At 46.8% G+C, this 20,763-nt stretch overlaps 1 protein-coding gene across 1 annotated transcript in view; it reads left to right on the top strand.

The window, feature by feature from the left end:
• The window catches only part of LOC139407446 (AGBL carboxypeptidase 5), a 59,298-nt gene that overhangs the window by 27,288 nt on the left and 11,247 nt on the right, over nt 1-20,763 (top strand). Inside the window, exons 10-14 of the mRNA XM_071151242.1 lie at nt 345-550; nt 651-826; nt 1,630-1,794; nt 15,816-15,892; nt 17,676-17,728. Coding sequence (XP_071007343.1) covers nt 345-550; nt 651-826; nt 1,630-1,794; nt 15,816-15,892; nt 17,676-17,728 — 677 coding nt within the window. The remainder of the gene's footprint in view (nt 1-344; nt 551-650; nt 827-1,629; nt 1,795-15,815; nt 15,893-17,675; nt 17,729-20,763) is intronic.

The raw sequence follows: 20,763 nt of genomic DNA, 5'->3' as shown, positions 1-20,763 counted from the left end.
GGAAGCCAATTCTAGATTTAATTTTGGATTGGAGATGTTTGATGTGAGTCTGGAAGGAGAGTTTACAGTCTAACCAGATGAGAACACCCCAATCTGACCATTTAACTAACCATAGCAGAGCTGGTTATCCAGAGCGTTAGTGACTGTAACTGTGCTGCCGGCAACAGTTTAATGATGCTTCTTTGTCGACGTTTACTGACACCGGCCATATTCAACCGTCTGTAAAGTCTTCAGTTATTCTGCGCTCTGGCACACTCAGACGAAAGTGCTCTGAAATCGGAGTAGATGGCCAGAGTGAGTTTAGGAACGTACCCTAGAAAAGCTAACTCTATGTGTGTGTCTAGGTGGGGCGTGCGGTTGCCATAGCAGCCCTGGACATGGCTGACTGCAACCCGTGGCCACGCCTCGTCCTTTCAGAACACAGCAGCTTGACCAACCTCCGCGCCTGGACTCTCAAACACGTCCGCAACAGCAAGGGCCTCAACACACACGCACAGCCACGGACACACACCAGCGGGAACAAGGCGTCACCACCCAAGAGCTTCAATACGTAAGAACACCTCTGTTTTCCTGCTGTTACTGTAGCTCTGTTATTATCATCATATCACTACGCTGAAGTACTAAGCATTAATGTCTCGGTGTGTGTGTAGGTCTCTGACCAGTTCTGCATCAGACACGTCTCTGAGTCATGCTCGTTGTAACAGGCACAGCAGTAGCAGCCAGACACCGTCTCCTCAGATACACACCTCGCCGAGCCTCACCTTCGGTTCCACGCACAACACACACACACAACGCGGGGGGAGCAAGGCACTCGGACCTGTCCGAGGTAAGACTCTTTTTATTGTCCTCTCTCTCTAGCTCTCGCTTGTTCTCTCTGTTTCTCTCTCTCCTCTTATGAATGATGTATGCAGGTCTATGCCTGCGGTTAATGACATGGGTGTAGTAGGGGTTGATGTATCAGGGCTGGGTTGGGCAGAGCTCTCCAACCCTGTTCCAACCCTGTTCCTGGAGAGAGACCCTCCTGTAGGTTTTAACTCCAACCCTGTTCCTGGAGAGAGACCCTCCTGTAGGTTTTAACTCCAACCCTGTTCCTGGAGAGATACCCTCCTGTAGGTTTTAACTCCAACCCTGTTCCTGGAGACAGACCCTCCTGTAGGTTTTAACTCCAACCCTGTTCCTGGAGAGAAACCCTCCTGTAGGTTTTAACTCCAACCCTGTTCCTGGAGAGATACCCTCCTGTAGGTTTTAACTCCAACCCTGTTCCTGGAGAGATACCCTCCTGTAGGTTTTAACTCCAACCCTGTTCCTGGAGAGATATGACCCCTGTAGGAACAGGATTGGTGACCCCTGGTGAAATCTAGGTGTGTTCTGCTGTCAGGTGGATATTGTTTATACACTGGAAGAGAATGAGGCTGATGATGTCAGAGCAGGAAATCTAACCTCGGCTATGATTGGCTGAGCTGACAGCTACTATGCCCTGCCCCCGGGTGTGACCTCTAGGTTCCCCTGCATGGCTTCCCTGCATGGCTCCCCTGCTCCACGGGTGTCGTGTGTGTCTTGCATGTGTTAGAACCATGTGTGTAATCCCTCCTGCATATGTCTGAGCCGTATGTGTGTGTATCTCTGTAGACGCTAAAACTCAGGAGAAGAGACGCCCCCCCCACCACCACCGCTCCGTCCTCCGGTCGTCTCCTAGCAACAGCCACCCCCCCACCCCAGCCCGGCCCCCGTCATCCCCCACCTCCTCCTCTTCCTCCTCCTCGTCCTCCTCGGTGGCGTCCTGTCCTCTCCCAGGTCTGTACTCCCTCCAGACTCCAAGCCTGTCCGCCTTGCTGCCCTCCCTGCAGGCCATGCCCTCGATGCCCCGGCCTGGGCTGCTCGCCAAACTGAGCCCCCTGCTCCAGACCGGCCTAGGCTCGCCGCTGGCTTCCCTCATCTCAGACACTACTACTACTACAGCACAGATTGGGCACAACCAGGACTCATACTGAGAGACAGGGAGACAGGGAGACAGGGAGGGAGAATGTGTGTTTGGTGCCAGCCTAAAACTTCTACTTTAAATTCCTCTGGTTTTTGTGGACCTTCTACTATTCACCATAAAGTAGCAAGTAAATATACGCACAGAGCCTTCACAAGGTATTCACACCACTTGACTTATTCCACATTTTGATGTTTCAAAGTGGCATTAAAATATATATATTTTAAATCTATTATCTACACAAAATAATCTGTAATGTCAAATTGGAAGAAAAATTCTAACATTTTGTAAAAACAAATATGAAAAATAAAACGCATATATATCTTCATTATATAAGTGTTCAACCTTCTGAGTCAATAGATGTACCTTTGGCAGAGATTACATCTGGGTAAGTGTCTAAGAGCTGTCCACACCTGGATTGTGCAACATTTGCCCGTTATTCTTTTCTAACTCTTCAAGCTCTGTTGAGTTGGTTGTTGATCATTGCTAGACAGCCATTTTCAGATCTTACCATAGATTTTCAAGCAGATTTAAGTCAAAACTGTTACTCGGCCACTCAGGAACATTCACTGTCTTCTTGGTAAGCAACTCCAGTGTAGGTTTGGCCTTGTGTTTTAGGTTATTGTCCTGCTGAAAAGGTGAATCCATTTCCCAGAACCAGGTTTTCCTCTAGGGTTTTGTCTGTACTTAGCTCCATTCTGTTTATTTTTAATCCCTCAAAACTCCCCAGTCTTTAATGATGACAAGCATACCCATAACATGATGCAGCCACCACTATGCTTGAACATATGGAGCGTGGTACTCAGTAATGTATTGTATTGGATTTGCCCCAAACAGAACACTTTGTATTCAGGACAAAATGTGAATTGCTTTGCCACATTTTTTGCAGTTTTACTTTAGTGTCTTGTCAGGATTTATGTTTTGGAATATGTTTTATTCTGTACAGGCTTCCTTCCTTTCACACTGTCATTTGGTTTAGTATTGTGGAGTAACTACAATGTTGTTGAACCATCCTCAGTTTTCTCCTATCACAGACATTTAAATTCTGTAACTGTTTTAAAATCACCATTGGCCTCATGGTGAAATCCCTGAGCTGTTTCCTTCCTCTCCGGCAACTGAGTTAGGAAGGATGCCTGTATCTCTGTAGTGACTGGGTGTATTGATACACCATCCAAAGTGTAATGAATAACTTCACCATGCTCAAAGGGATATTCAATGTCTGCTGTTTTTTACCCATCTACCAGTATGTGACCTTCTTTACAAGGCTGTGGAAAACCTCCCTGGTCTTTGTGGTTGAATCTGTGTTTGAAATTCACTGCTCGACTGAGGGACATTACAGATAATTGAGGTACAGAGATGAGGTAGTCATTCAAAAATCATGTTCAACACTATTATTGCCCACAGAGTGAGTCCATGCAACTTATTATGTGACTTGTTAAGCACATGCTTACTCCTGATTTTATTTAGGCTTGTCATAACAAAGTTGTTGAATCATTTTCAGCTTTTCGTTTTGAATGAGTTGGTAAAAAAATAAGTTCACTTTGACATTATGAGGTATTGAGTGTAGACCAGGGACAAAACATCTCCATTTAATAAACGGTTAATTCAGAACAAAACAACGTGGAAAAAGTCCAGGGGTGTGTGTACTTTCTGCAGGCCCTGTACGTACACCTGTAGTGAACAGTTGTGTTGGAACATTTTTAATAAAGGCAGTAAAGGTGTGTGTGTGTGTGTGTGTGTGTGTGTGTGTTACATAAATAAGTTAGCTTGAAAAAGTGTTTTTATCTTGCCACTCAGCACCCACTTCTGATACTGTGTGTAGCTGGCGACAGATTTAGAATATTCTCAAATCTGTATGAAACAATATGCTCACTTTCCTACCAGAGGATGTTTTTGTCAAACTGACTTATTTCAGATAAAATGGTGTGCGTGATGACATAGTGCACATTAAAATAACTTTTGCATTTAAAGTCCCAAGTAACGAATTTAAAAAAAGTTGGATGAATTTCCGTCGCATACTGAGGGTTTCAACTCCAATGATGGTTTTGCCACAAAATGGTTGTGTTATATAGTGTTATATAGTGTTATATAGTGTTATATAGTGTTATATAGTGTTATATAGTGTTATATAGAGTTATATAGTGTTATATAGAGTTATATAGAGTTATATAGTGTTATATAGTGTTATATAGTGTTATATAGTGTTATATAGAGTTATATAGAGTTATATAGAGTTATATAGTGTTATATAGAGTTATATAGTGTTATATAGAGTTATATAGAGTTATATAGAGTTATATAGAGTTATATAGTGTTATATAGAGTTATATAGTGTTATATAGAGTTATATAGAGTTATATAGTGTTATATAGTGTTATATAGTGTTATATAGAGTTATATAGTGTTATATAGTGTTATATAGTGTTATATAGAGTTATATAGAGTTATATAGTGTTATATAGAGTTATATAGTGTTATATAGTGTTATATAGTGTTATATAGTGTTATATAGTGTTATATACAGTTATATAGTGTTATATAGAGTTATATAGAGTTATATAGTGTTATATACAGTTATATAGTGTTATATACAGTTATATAGTGTTATATAGCCAATGTGCCCTATCTGGTCTTGAAGCATTCTCTCTAGACAACAGTTCACTGACAGGTTCTGGAGCTGCAACATCGAGAGCATCCTGACTGGTTGCATCACTGCCTGGTACGGTAACTGCTCGGCCTCCGACCGTAAGGCACTACAGAGGGTAGTGTGTACGGCCCAGTACATCACTGGGGCCAAGCTTTCTGCCATCCAGGATCTCTATACCAGGCGGTGTCAGAGGAAGGCCCTATAGAGGGTTTGTGCGTACGGCCCAGTACATCACTGGGGCCAAGCTTCCTGCCATCCAGGATCTCTATACCAGGCGGTGTCAGAGGAAGGCCCTATAGAGGGTGGTACGCACGGCCCAGTACATCACTGGGGCCAAGCTTTCTGCCACCCAGGACCTCTACACCAGGCGGTGTCAGAGGAAGGCCCTAAAAATGGTCAAAGCCCCCAGTTACCCCAGTCATAGACTGTTCTCTCTGCTACCGCACGGCAAGCAGTGCCGGAGTGCCAAGTCTAGGTCCAAGAGGCTTCTTAACAGCTTCTACCCCCGAAGCCATAAGACTCCTGAACATCTAATCAAATGGCTACCCAGACTATTTGCATTGCTGCCCCCACCCCCTCTTTTACGCCACTGCTATTCTCTGTTATTATCTATGCATAGTTGCTTCAATAACTCTACCTACATGTACATATTACCTCAACTAACCGGTGCCCCCGCACATTGACTCTGTACCGGTACCCCCTGTATATAGCCTCCACATTGACTCTGTACTGGTACCCCCTGTATATAGCCTCCGCATTGACTCTGTACCGGTAACCTCTGTATATAGCCTCCACATTGACTCTGTACTGGTACCCCCTGTATATAGCCTCCGCATTGACTCTGTACCGGTAACCCCTGTATATAGCCTCCACATTGACTCTGTACCGGTACCCCCTGTATATAGCCTCCACATTGACTCTGTACTGGTACCCCCTGTATATAGCCTCCACATTGACTCTGTACCGGTACCCCCTGTATATAGCCTCCACATTGACTCTGTACCGGTAACCCCTGTATATAGCCTCCACATTGACTCTGTACCGGTACCCCCTGTATATAGCCTCCACATTGACTCTGTACCGGTACCCCCTGTATATAGCCTCCACATTGACTCTGTACCGGTACCCCCTGTATATATAGCCCCCACATTGACTCTGTACCGGTAACCCCTGTATATAGCCTCCACATTGACTCTGTACCGGTAACCCCTGTATATAGCCTCCACATTGACTCTGTACCGGTACCCCCTGTATATAGCCTCCACATTGACTCTGTACCGGTACCACCTGTAGATAGCCTCCACGTTGACTCTGTACCAGTACCCCCTGTACATAGCCTCCACATTGACTCTGTACCAGTACCCCCTGTACATAGCCTCCACATTGACTCTGTACCGGTACCCCCTGTAAATAGCCTCCACATTGACTCTGTACCGGTACCCCCTGTACATAGCCTCCACATTGACTCTGTACCGGTACCCCCTGTATATAGCCTCCACATTGACTCTGTACCGGTACCCCCTGTATATAGCCTCCACATTGACTCTGTACCGGTACCACCTGTAGATAGCCTCCACGTTGACTCTGTACCAGTACCCCCTGTACATAGCCTCCACATTGACTCTGTACCAGTACCCCCTGTACATAGCCTCCACATTGACTCTGAACCGGTACCCCCTGTATATAGCCTCCACATTGACTCTGTACCGGTACCCCCTGTATATAGCCTCCACATTGACTCTGTACCGGTACCCCCTGTATATAGCCTCCACATTGACTCTGTACCGGTACCCCCTGTATATAGCCTCCACATTGACTCTGTACCGGTACCCCTATCTGGAAGTTTAGGATCCAGTTGTAGAGGGAGGTGTTGTTACCTACCCTCACCACCTGGTGTCGGCCCATCTGGAAGTCCAGGATCCAGTTGTAGAGGTGTTTTAGACCTGGGGTCCTTAGCTTAATGATGAGCTTGGAGGTGACGATGTTGTTGAACGCTGAGCTGTAGTCTATGAACAGCATTCTCAAATAGGTACTCCTCTTATCTAGGTGGGTGAGGGCAGTGTGCAGAGCGATTCAGATTGCGTCGTCTTTGGATCTGTTGGGGTGGTATAGAAATTGGAGTGGGTCTGGGATGATGGAGTTGATGTGTACCATAACCAGCCCCTCAAATTGGAGTGGGTCTGGGGTATCTGGGATGATGGAGTTGATGTGTACCATAACCAGCCCCTCAAATTGGAGTGGGTCTGGGGTATCTGGGATGATGGAGTTGATGTGTACCATAACCAGCCCCTCAAATTGGAGTGGGTCTGGGGTATCTGGGATGATGGAGTTGATGTGTACCATAACCAGCCCCTCAAATTGGAGTGGGTCTGGGGTATCTGGGATGATGGAGTTGATGTGATCCATAACCAGCCCATAAAAGCACTTCATGATCACAGAAGTGAGTGCTACAGGGTGGTAGTCATTGTGGCATGAAACCTCAGAGTTCTTAGGAACGGGAATGATGGTGGTCATCTTAAAACATGTGGGGATTAAAGACTGGGACCCTAAACCTGGGATAAGGAGAGGTTGAACATTACAGACTGGGACCCTAACACTGGGACAAGGAGAGGTTGAACATTACAGACTGGGACCCTAACCCTGGGACAAGGAGAGGTTGAACATTACAGACTGGGACCCTAACACTGGGACAAGTAGAGGTTGAACATTACAGACTGGGACCCTAACCCTGGGATAAGGAGAGATTGAACATTACAGACTGGGACAAGGAGAGGTTGAACATTACAGACTGGGACAAGGAGAGGTTGAACATTACAGACTGGGACAAGGAGAGGTTGAACATTACAGACTGGGACAAGGAGAGGTTGAACATTACAGACTGGGACAAGGAGAGGTTGAACATTACAGACTGGGATAAGGAGAGGTTGAACATTATAGACTGGGATAAGGAGAGGTTGAACATTACAGACTGGGATAAGGAGAGGTTGAACATTACAGACTGGGATAAGGAGAGGTTGAACATTACAGACTGGGATACGGAGAGGTTGAACATTATAGACTGGGATAGGGAGAGGTTGAACATTACAGACTGGGACAAGGAGAGGTTGAACATTACAGACTGGGACAAGGAGAGGTTGAACATTACAGACTGGGACAAGGAGAGGTTGAACATTACAGACTGGGACCCTAACCCTGGGACAAGGAGAGGTTGAACATTACAGACTGGGACCCTAACCCTGGGATAAGGAGAGGTTGAACATTACAGACTGGGACCCTAACCCTGGGACAAGGAGAGGTTGAACATTACAGACTGGGACCCTAACCCTGGGACAAGGAGAGGTCTAACCCTGGGACAAGGAGAGGTTGAACATTACAGACTGGGACCCTAACCCTGGGACAAGGAGAGGTTGAACATTACAGACTGGGAAAAGGAGAGGTTGAACATTACCATGAATATGCCTGCCACTACAGACTGGGATAAGGAGAGATGGGAACATTACAGACTGGGAGAAGGAGATATGGGAACATTACAGACTGGGACAAGGAGATATGGGAACATTACAGACTGGGACAAGGAGAGATGGGGACATTGCAGTCTGGGACAAGGAGAGATGGGGACATTACAGACTGGGACAAGGAGAGATGGGAACATTACAGACTGGGACAAGGAGAGATGGGAACATTACAGACTGGGATAAGGAGATATGGGAACATTACAGTCTGGGACAAGGAGAGATGGGGACATTACAGACTGGGACAAGGAGAGATGGGAACATTACAGACTGGGACAAGGAGAGATGGGAACATTACAGACTGGGACAAGGAGAGATGGGAACATTACAGACTGGGACAAGGAGAGATGGGAAGATTACAGACTGGGACAAGGAGAGATGGGAACATTACAGACTGGTACAAGGAGAGATGGGAACATTACAGACTGGGACAAGGAGGGATGGGAACATTACAGACTGGGACAAGGAGAGATGGGGACATTACAGACTGGGATAAGGAGAGATGGGAACATTACAGTCTGGGACAAGGAGAGATGGGGACATTACAGACTGGGACAAGGAGAGATGGGAACATTACAGACTGGGACAAGGAGAGATGGGAACATTACAGACTGGGACAAGGAGAGATGGGAACATTACAGACTGGGACAAGGAGAGATGGGGAGAGATGGGAACATTACAGACTGGGACAAGGAGAGATGGGGAGAGATGGGAACATTACAGACTGGGATAAGGAGAGATGGGAACATTACAGACTGTGATAAGGAGAGATGGGAACATTACAGACTGGGACAAGGAGAGATGGGAACATTACAGACTGGGATAAGGAGAGATGGGGAGAGATGGGAACATTACAGACTGGGATAAGGAGAGATGGGAACATTACAGACTGGGACAAGGAGAGATGGGGAGAGATGGGAACATTACAGACTGGGATAAGGAGAGATGGGAACATTACAGACTGAGACAAGGAGAGATGGGAACATTACAGACTGGGACAAGGAGAGATGGGAACATTACAGACTGGGACAAGGAGAGATGGGGAGAGATGGGAACATTACAGACTGGGACAAGGAGAGATGGGAACATTACAGACTGGGACAAGGAGAGATGGGAACATTACAGACTGGGACAAGGAGAGATGGGAACATTACAGACTGGGACAAGGAGAGATGGGGAGAGATGGGAACATTACAGACTGGGACAAGGAGAGATGGGAACATTACAGACTGGGACAAGGAGAGATGGGAACATTACAGACTGGGACAAGGAGAGATGGGGACATTACAGACTGGGACAAGGAGAGATGGGAACATTACAGACTGGGACAAGGAGAGATGGGAACATTACAGACTGGGATAAGGAGAGATGGGGAGAGATGGGAACATTACAGACTGGGACAAGGATAGATGGGGACATTACAGACTGGGACAAGGAGAGATGGGAACATTACAGACTGGGACAAGGAGAGATGGGAACATTACAGTCTGGGACAAGGAGAGATGGGAACATTACAGACTGGGACAAGGAGAGATGGGAACATTACAGACTGGGACAAGGAGAGATGGGGACATTACAGACTGGGACAAGGAGAGATGGGAACATTACAGACTGGGACAAGGAGAGATGGGAACATTACAGACTGGGACAAGGAGAGATGGGAACATTACAGACTGGGACAAGGAGAGATGGGAACATTACAGACTGGGATAAGGAGAGATGGGGAGAGATGGGAACATTACAGACTGGGACAAGGAGAGATGGGAACATTACAGACTGGGACAAGGAGAGATGGGAACATTACAGACTGGGATAAGGAGAGATGGGAACATTACAGACTGGGACAAGGAGAGATGGGAACATTACAGACTGGGATAAGGAGAGATGGGGAGAGATGGGAACATTACAGACTGGGATAAGGAGAGATGGGAACATTACAGACTGGGACAAGGAGAGATGGGAACATTACAGACTGGGATAAGGAGAGATGGGAACATTACAGACTGGGACAAGGAGAGATGGGAACATTACAGACTGGGACAAGGAGAGATGGGAACATTACAGACTGGGACAAGGAGAGATGGGGAGAGATGGGAACATTACAGACTGGGACAAGTAGAGATGGGAACATTACAGACTGGGACAAGGAGAGATGGGGACATTACAGACTGGGACAAGGAGAGATGGGAACATTACAGACTGGGACAAGGAGAGATGGGAACATTACAGACTGGGACACGGAGAGATGGGAACATTACAGACTGGGACAAGGAGAGATGGGAACATTACAGACTGGGATAAGGAGAGATGGGAACATTACAGACTGGGACAAGGAGAGATGGGAACATTACAGACTGGGATAAGGAGAGATGGGGAGAGATGGGAACATTACAGACTGGGATAAGGAGAGATGGGAACATTACAGACTGGGACAAGGAGAGATGGGAACATTACAGACTGGGATAAGGAGAGATGGGAACATTACAGACTGGGACAAGGAGAGATGGGGACATTACAGACTGGGACAAGGAGAGATGGGAACATTACAGACTGGGACAAGGAGAGATGGGAACATTACAGACTGGGACAAGGAGAGATGGGAACATTACAGACTGGGACAAGGAGAGATGGGGACATTACAGACTGGGACAAGGAGAGATGGGAACATTACAGACTGGGACACGGAGAGATGGGAACATTACAGACTGGGATAAGGAGAGATGGGGAGAGATGGGAACATTACAGACTGGGACAAGGAGAGATGGGAACATTACAGACTGGGACAAGGAGAGATGGGAACATTACAGACTGGGATAAGGAGAGATGGGAACATTACAGAGTGGGACAAGGAGAGATGGGAACATTACAGACTGGGATAAGGAGAGATGGGGAGAGATGGGAACATTACAGACTGGGATAAGGAGAGATGGGAACATTACAGACTGGGACAAGGAGAGATGGGAACATTACAGACTGGGATAAGGAGAGATGGGAACATTACAGACTGGGACAAGGAGAGATGGGGACATTACAGACTGGGACAAGGAGAGATGGGAACATTACAGACTGGGACAAGGAGAGATGGGAACATTACAGACTGGGACAAGGAGAGATGGGAACATTACAGACTGGGACAAGGAGAGATGGGAACATTACAGACTGGGATAAGGAGAGATGGGGAGAGATGGGAACATTACAGACTGGGACAAGGAGAGATGGGAACATTACAGACTGGGACAAGGAGAGATGGGAACATTACAGACTGGGATAAGGAGAGATGGGAACATTACAGACTGGGACAAGGAGAGATGGGAACATTACAGACTGGGATAAGGAGAGATGGGGAGAGATGGGAACATTACAGACTGGGATAAGGAGAGATGGGAACATTACAGACTGGGACAAGGAGAGATGGGAACATTACAGACTGGGATAAGGAGAGATGGGAACATTACAGACTGGGACAAGGAGAGATGGGAACATTACAGACTGGGACAAGGAGAGATGGGAACATTACAGACTGGGACAAGGAGAGATGGGAACATTACAGACTGGGACAAGGAGAGATGGGGAGAGATGGGAACATTACAGACTGGGACAAGTAGAGATGGGAACATTACAGACTGGGACAAGGAGAGATGGGGACATTACAGACTGGGACAAGGAGAGATGGGAACATTACAGACTGGGACAAGGAGAGATGGGAACATTACAGACTGGGACACGGAGAGATGGGAACATTACAGACTGGGATAAGGAGAGAGATGGGAACATTACAGACTGGGACAAGGAGAGATGGGAACATTACAGACTGGGACAAGGAGAGATGGGAACATTACAGACTGGGATAAGGAGAGATGGGAACATTACAGACTGGGACAAGGAGAGATGGGAACATTACAGACTGGGATAAGGAGAGATGGGGAGAGATGGGAACATTACAGACTGGGATAAGGAGAGATGGGAACATTACAGACTGGGACAAGGAGAGATGGGAACATTACAGACTGGGATAAGGAGAGATGGGAACATTACAGACTGGGACAAGGAGAGATGGGGAGAGATGGGAACATTACAGACTGGGATAAGGAGAGATGGGAACATTACAGTCTGGGACAAGGAGAGATGGGAACATTACAGACTGGGACAAGGAGAGATGGGAACATTACAGACTGGGATGAGGAGAGATGGGAACATTACAGACTGGGACAAGGAGAGATGGGAACATTACAGACTGAGATAAGGAGAGATGGGAACATTACAGACTGGGACAAGGAGAGATGGGGAGAGATGGGAACATTACAGACTGGGATAAGGAGAGATGGGAACATTACAGAGTGGGACAAGGAGAGATGGGAACATTACAGACTGGGATAAGGAGAGATGGGAACATTACAGACTGGGACAAGGAGAGATGGGAACATTACAGACTGGGATAAGGAGAGATGGGAACATTACAGACTGGGACAAGGAGAGATGGGGAGAGATGGGAACATTACAGACTGGGATAAGGAGTGATTGGAACATTACAGTCTGGGACAAGGAGAGATGGGAACATTACAGACTGGGACAAGGAGAGATGGGAACATTACAGACTGGGATAAGGAGAGATGGGAACATTACAGACTGGGACAAGGAGAGATGGGAACATTACAGACTGGGACAAGGAGAGATGGGGAGAGATGGGAACATTACAGACTGGGATAAGGAGAGATGGGAACATTACAGTCTGGGACAAGGAGAGATGGGAACATTACAGACTGGGACAAGGAGAGATGGGGAGAGATGGGAACATTACAGACTGGGATAAGGAGAGATGGGAACATTACAGTCTGGGACAAGGAGAGATGGGAACATTACAGACTGGGACAAGGAGAGATGGGAACATTACAGACTGGGACAAGTAGAGATGGGGACATTACAGACTGGGATAAGGAGAGATGGGGAGAGATGGGAACATTGCAGACTGGGACAAGGAGAGGGTGGGGACATTACAGACTGGGACAAGGAGAGATTGGGAGAGATGGGAACATTGCAGACTGGGACAAGGAGAGGTTGGAAATTGCCGGGAATATACTTGCCAGCTGTTATGCACATGCTCTGAAAACACGCCCTGGTGGCTGCATCATGTTATGGGTATGCTTGTCATCAGCAAGGACTAGGGAGTGTTTTAGCACACAAAGAAACGCAATAGAGCTAAGCACAGGCAAAATCCTACAGGAAAACCTGGTTCAACCTGAAACACAAGGCCAAATATAAACTGAAGTTACTTATCAAGACGACGCTGAATGTTCCTGAGTGGCCTCGTTACAGTGACTTAAATTGTTCTGAAAATATATGACAAGATTTGATATGGCTGTCTAGCAATGATCAACAACCAAGTTGACAAAGAAGAAGTTATAAAACAGTAATATGTAAATGAAGATGTCATACCATGGATCATTTAGAAATTTGATTTGCAGCTGTAGGACTCCTTTAGGTATTGACAGATATTTAAAACTATGATTATTTGATAAAATATTTACTTATATTTACTACTATAGTCAAAAAAGAAATTATGAGGAATAAGGTTTTGAAGTATCTGTCCTGTATTTAGGAGATTTAAGAAAGCTCAGGAAATATTTATATTTAGTATGACAATGGATTTAACCACTTTTTGGAGGGGGCACAAAACTACCTACATTCCATTAATTTGTATAAATGCTAAATAACCTACTTAAACGAGTGCCAAAATATCTCCTTTATTTGGCAAAACGAGTTGATTATACAGGTAGCAGATCAGCTCATGAATAACGGGGAGATGAAATGTGGAAATAGTTTAAATATCGTTATCTTAACAGAGACCAAATCTGTTTGAAAATATCCATATATACTCTCAAACAGTTTGTTGATCACACTTTTTCTACTGAAGCTCTCATATGGACAGCAATAAGAGACATCTCAGAGAAGCTCTCATATGGACAGCAATATGAGACATCTCAGAGAAGCTCTCATATGGACAGCAATAGGAGACAGCTCAGAGAAGCTCTCATATGGACAGCAATAAGAGACATCTCAGAGAAGCTCTCATATGGACAGCAATAGGAGACAGCTCAGAGAAGCTCTCATATGGACAGCAATAAGAGACATCTCAGAGAAGCTCTCATATGGACAGCAATATGAGACATCTCAGAGAAGCTCTCATATGGACAGCAATAGGAGACATCTCAGAGAAGCTCTCATATGGACAGCAATAGGAGACAGCTCAGAGAAGCTCTCATATGGACAGCAATAGGAGACAGCTCAGAGAAGCTCTCATATGGACAGCAATAGGAGACAGCTCAGAGAAGCTCTCATATGGACAGCAATAGGAGACAGCTCAGAGAAGCTCTCATATGGACAGCAATAGGAGACAGCTCAGAGAAGCTCTCATATGGACAGCAATAGGAGACAGCTCAGAGAAGCTCTCATATGGACAGCAATAGGAGACAGCTCAGAGAAGCTCTCATATGGACAGCAATAGGAGACAGCTCAGAGAAGCTCTCATATGGACAGCAATAGGAGCCAGCTCAGAGAAGCTCTCATATGGACAGGAGGACACTGGATAGGAACATAACCTAGGCTCTAGACAGGAGGAGACTAGATAGGAACAGAACCTAGGCTCTAGACAGGAGACTGGATAGGAACAGAACCTAGGCTCTAGACAGGAGACTGGATAGGAACATAACCTAGGCACTAGACAGGAGGAGACAGGATAGGAACATAACCTAGGCTCTAGACAGGAGACTGGATAGGAACAGAACCTAGGCTCTAGACAGGAGGAGACAGGATAGGAACATAACCTAGGCTCTAGACAGGAGGAGACTAGATAGGAACATAACCTAGGCTCTAGACAGGAGGAGACTAGATAGGAACATAACCTAGGCTCTAGACAGGAGGAGACTGGATAGGAACAGAACCTAGGCACTAGACAGGAGACTGGATAGGAACATAACCTAGGCTCTAGACAGGAGACTGGATAGGAACATAACCTAGGCTCTAGACAGGAGACTGGATAGGAACATAACCTAGGCTCAAGACAGGAGGAGACTAGATAGGAACATAACCTAGGCTCTAGACAGGAGGAGACAGGATAGGAACATAACCTAGGCTCTAGACAGGAGGAGACCGGATAGGAACATAACCTAGGCTCTAGACAGGAGGAGACAGGATAGGAACAGAACCTAGGCTCTAGACAGGAGGAGACAGGATAGGAACAGAACCTAGGCTCTAGACAGGATGAGAGAATTTTCCCTCACGTCTCTCTGATTGGTTAATAGACCTTATGTCTGTGACAGAGATGTGTTGTGAATTGTGCAAACTTTAGACCTACATGTCTGAAAATGTTGACAATACACACACACAGACACACACACACACACACACACACACACACAGACACACACACAGACACAGACGAAGACTGAGCTAGAATCCAGCTGGTGGACTGTCAGTGTTGCAGCCATGACAACCTTGGACCACTGACTTCACCAATCGGCTGGGAGGATGCGGTCTGTGATTGGGTGAGAGAGCTGTCAGTCAGCCCAGTGATGCATGATGGTCATTTGTGTGTGTGTGAGGACTGATTGACGTGCTTCATTCTCCTGATACGTCACTTCCTGGTTGTGTGTGACGTCCAGCCCCTCCCTGTGATTGCTAGGCTACAGCTGTCCAGACGTGCTGGGGGTGGTGGGGAGAAGAGAGTTCCCTATCCGGCCAGGACGACCAAACACACAGGTACACACACACGCACACACACACACGCACACACACACACACACACTCACACCTCCACATTGACACACACACACACACACACACACACACACACACCTCCCCATTGACACACACGCCTCATGCTCACACACCTCCACATTGACACACACACAAACACCTCCACATTGACACACACACACACAGGTACACACACACACACACACACACACCTCCACATTGACACACACACATACACCTCCACATTGACACACACACACACACCTCCACATTGACACACACACACACACCTCCACATTGACACACACACATACACCTCCACATTGACACACACCTCCACATTGACACACACACATACACCTCCACATTGACACACACACATACACCTTCACATTGACACACACACACACCTCCACATTGACACACACACACACACCTCCACATTGACACACACACACACCTCCACATTGACACACACACACACCTCCACATTGACACACACACATACACCTCCACATTGACACACACACATACACCTCCACATTGACACACACACACACCTCCACATTGACACACACACACCTCCACATTGACACACACACACACACACACCTCCACATTGACACACACACACACCTCCACATTGACACACACACACCTCCACATTGACACACACACACACACACCTCCACATTGACACACACACACACACCTCCACATTGACACACACACACACCTCCACATTGACACACACACACACACCTCCACATTGACACACACACACACACCTCCACATTGACACACACACACACACCTCCACATTGACACACACACACACACCTCCACATTGACACACACACACACACACACCTCCACATTGACACACACACACACCTCCACATTGACACACACATACACCTCCACATTGACACACACACACACACACACACCTCCACATTGACACACACACACACACACCTCCACATTGACACACACACACACACACCTCCACATTGACACACACATACACCTCCACATTGACACACACACACACACACACCTCCACATTGACACACACACACACACACACCTCCACATACCTCCAAATTGACACACACACACACACACCTCCACATACCTCCACATTGACACACACACATACACCTCCACATTGACACACACACCTCCACATTGACACACACACACACACACACACACACACACACACACACACACACACACACACACACACACACACCACACTTCCACATTGACACACACACACACACATACTTCCACATTGACACACACACACACACACACACACACATACACCTCCACATTGACACACACACACACACACACACACACACACACACACACACACCTCCACCTTGACACACACACACACACACACCTCCACCTTGACACACACACACACACACACCTCCACATTGACACACACACACACCTCCACATTGACACACACACACACACACACACACACCTCCACATTGACACACACACACACACCTCCACATTGACACACACACATACACCTCCACGTTGACACACACACACACACACGTCCACATTGACACACACACACCTCCCCACTGACATACACGCCTCATGCACACACACACACACACCTCCCCACTGACACACACACCTCCCCACTGACACACACACACCTCCCCACTGACACAGACACACCTCCCCACTGACACAGACACCACCCCACTAACAGTAGTCTCTCCTGTCTGTCTCTCTTTCTGTGTCTCAGGCTGCTGGAAAAGAGGAACCTCTGAACATCCTGTCCTCAATCAAGTACACCAGGTGTCTGTCTGTCTGTCTGTCTGTCTGTCTGTCTGTCTGTCTGTCTGTCTGTCGACTGTTTAACCTCTATCCATTTACCTCAATCAATCAATAAAATGTATTTATAAAGCCCTGTTTACATCAGCAGATGTCTCAAAGTGCTGTACAGAAACCCAGCCTAAAACCCCAAACAGCAAGCAATGCAGGTGTAGAAGCACAGTGGCTAGGAAAAACTCCCTAGAAAGGCCAGAACCTAGGAAGAAACCGAGAGAGGAACCAGGCTCTGATGGGTGGCCAGTCCTCTACTGGCTGTGCCGGGTGGAGAGGAACCAGGCTCTGAGGGGTGGCCAGTCCTCTTCTGGCTGTGCCGGGTGGAGATTATAAACCTAGAGAGGAATCAGGCTCTGAGGGGTGGCCAGTCCTCTACTGGCTGTGCCGGGTGGAGAGGAACCAGGCTCTGAGGGGTGGACAGTCCTCTTCTGGCTGTGCCGGGTGGAGAGGAACCAGGCTCTGAGGGGTGGACAGTCCTCTTCTGGCTGTGCCGGGTGGAGAGGAACCAGGCTCTGAGGGGTGGCCAGTCCTCTACTGGCTGTGCCGGGTGGAGATAAGAGTACATGGCCATTTAAGGCCAGGTTGTTCTTCAAAATGTTCAAACGTTCATAGATGACCAGCAGGGTCAAACAATAATTACAGTGGTTGTAGAGGGTGCAACAGGTCGGTACCTCAGGAGTAAATGTCAGTTGGCTTTTCATAGCTGAGCATTCAGAGGTCGAGACAGCAGGTGCGGTAGAGAGAGAGAGATATATAAATAATAATATATATACACTGCTCAAAAAAATAAAGGCAACACTAAAATAACACATCCTAGATCTGAATGAATGAAATATTCTTATTAAATACTTTTTTCTTTACATAGTTGAATGTGCTGACATCAAAATCACACAAAAATGATCAATGGAAATCAAATTGATCAACCCATGGAGGTCTGGATTTGGAGTCACACTCAAAATTAAAGTGGAAAAGCACACTACAGGCTGATCCAACTTTGATGTAATGTCCTTAAAACAAGTCAAAATGAGGCTCAGTAGTGTGTGTGGCCTGTATGACCTCCCTACAACGCCTGGGCATGCTCCTGATGAGGTGGCGGATGGTCTCCTGAGGGATCTCCTCCCAGACCTGGACTAATGCATCCGCCAACTCCTGGGCAGTCTGTGGTGCAACGTGGCGTTGGTGGATGGAGCGAGACATGATGTCCCAGATGTGCTCAATTGGATTCAGGTCTGGGGAACGGGCGGGCCAGTCCATAGCATCAATGCCTTCCTCCTGCAGGAACTGCTGACACACTCTAGCCACATGAGGTCTAGCATTGTCTTGCATTAGGAGGAACCCAGGGCCAACCGCACCAGCATATGGTCTCACAAGGGGTCTGAGGATCTCATCTCGGTACCTAATGGCAGTCAGGCTACCTCTGGCGAGCACATGAATGGCTGTGCGGCCCCCCCAAAGAAATGCCACCCCACACCATGACTGACCCACCACCAAACCGGTCATGCTGGAGGATGTTGCAGGCAGCAGAACGTTCTCTACGGCGTCTCCAGACTCTGTCACATCTATCACGTGCTCAGTGTGAACCTGCTTTCATCTATGAAGAACACAGGGCACCAGTGGCGAATTTGCCAATCTTGGTGTTCTCTGGCAAATGCCAAACGTCCTGCACGGTGGTGGGCTGTAAGCACAACCTCCACCTGTGGACGTCGGGCCCTCATACCACCCTCATGGAGTCTGTTTCTGACCGTTTGAGCAGACACATGCACATTTGTGGCCTGCTGGAGGTCATTTTGCAGGACTCTGGCAGTGCTCCTCTTGCTCCTCCTTGCACAAAGGCAGAGGTAGCGGTCCTGCTGCTGGGTTGTTGCCCTCCAACGGCCTCCTCCACGCCTCCTGATGTACTGGCCTGTCTCCTGGTAGCGCCTCCATGCTCTGGACACTACGCTGACAGACACAGCAAACCTTCTTGCCACAGCTCGCATTGATGTGCCATCCTGGATGAGCTGCACTACCTGAGCCACTTGTGTGGGTTGTAGACTCCGTCTCATGCTACCACTAGAGTGAAAGCACCGCCAGCATTCAAAAGTGACCAAAACATCAGCCAGGAAGCATAGGAACTGAAAGTGGTCTGTGGTCACCACCTGCAGAACCACTCCTTTATTGAGGGTGTCTTGCTAATTGCCTATAATTTCCACCTGTTGTCTATTCCATTTGCACAACAGCATGTGAAATGTATTGTCAATCAGTGTTGCTTCCTAAGTGGACAGTTTGATTTCACAGAAGTGTGATTGACTTGGAGTTACATTGTGTTGTTTAAGTGTTCCCTTTATTTTTTGGAGCAGTGTATTAGCCATATCTAGGAAAAAGTTATATAAATAATATAAAGTTCTGTAAATAATGACATTTGTAATGTCTTTATTCTTTTGAAACTTCTGTATGTGTAACATTTACTGTTAATTTTTGCTTTGGCAATGTCAACATTTGTTTCCCATGCCAATAAAGCCCCTTGAATTGAATTGAGAGTCGAAAACAGCAGGCCTGGGACAAGGTAGCACGTCGGGTGAACAGTTCTGGGTTCCCTAGCCGCCGGCAGAACAGTTGAAACTGGAAAAAGCTGTCCTTGAAACAGTCTTAATATGTTCATCAAAAGAGAGATCAGGGTCCAGAGTAACACCGAGGTCCTGCAGTTTTGAGACAACTGTACAACCATTAAGATTAAATGTCAGATCCAACAGCAGATCTCTTTGTTTCTTGGGACCTAGAACTAGCATCTCTGTTTTGTCCAACTTTAAAAGTTAAACATTTGCCTCCATCCACTTCCTTTATGTCTGAAACATAGGCTTCCAGGGTAGGCAAGCAAGTTTAATCGAAATGTACAGCTGTGTGTCGTCCACATAGCAGTGAAAGTTTACATCACCAAGAGGTAGAATATACAGTATAGTGAAAGCAATAGTGGTCCTAAAACTGAACCTTGAGGAACGCCAACACTTACAATTGATTTGCCAGAG

The sequence above is a fragment of the Oncorhynchus clarkii genome, chromosome 4 (assembly GCF_045791955.1).
Source record: "Oncorhynchus clarkii lewisi isolate Uvic-CL-2024 chromosome 4, UVic_Ocla_1.0, whole genome shotgun sequence".
Classification (NCBI taxonomy): domain Eukaryota; kingdom Metazoa; phylum Chordata; class Actinopteri; order Salmoniformes; family Salmonidae; genus Oncorhynchus; species Oncorhynchus clarkii.
This window is presented reverse-complemented; position numbering and strand designations above follow the sequence as displayed.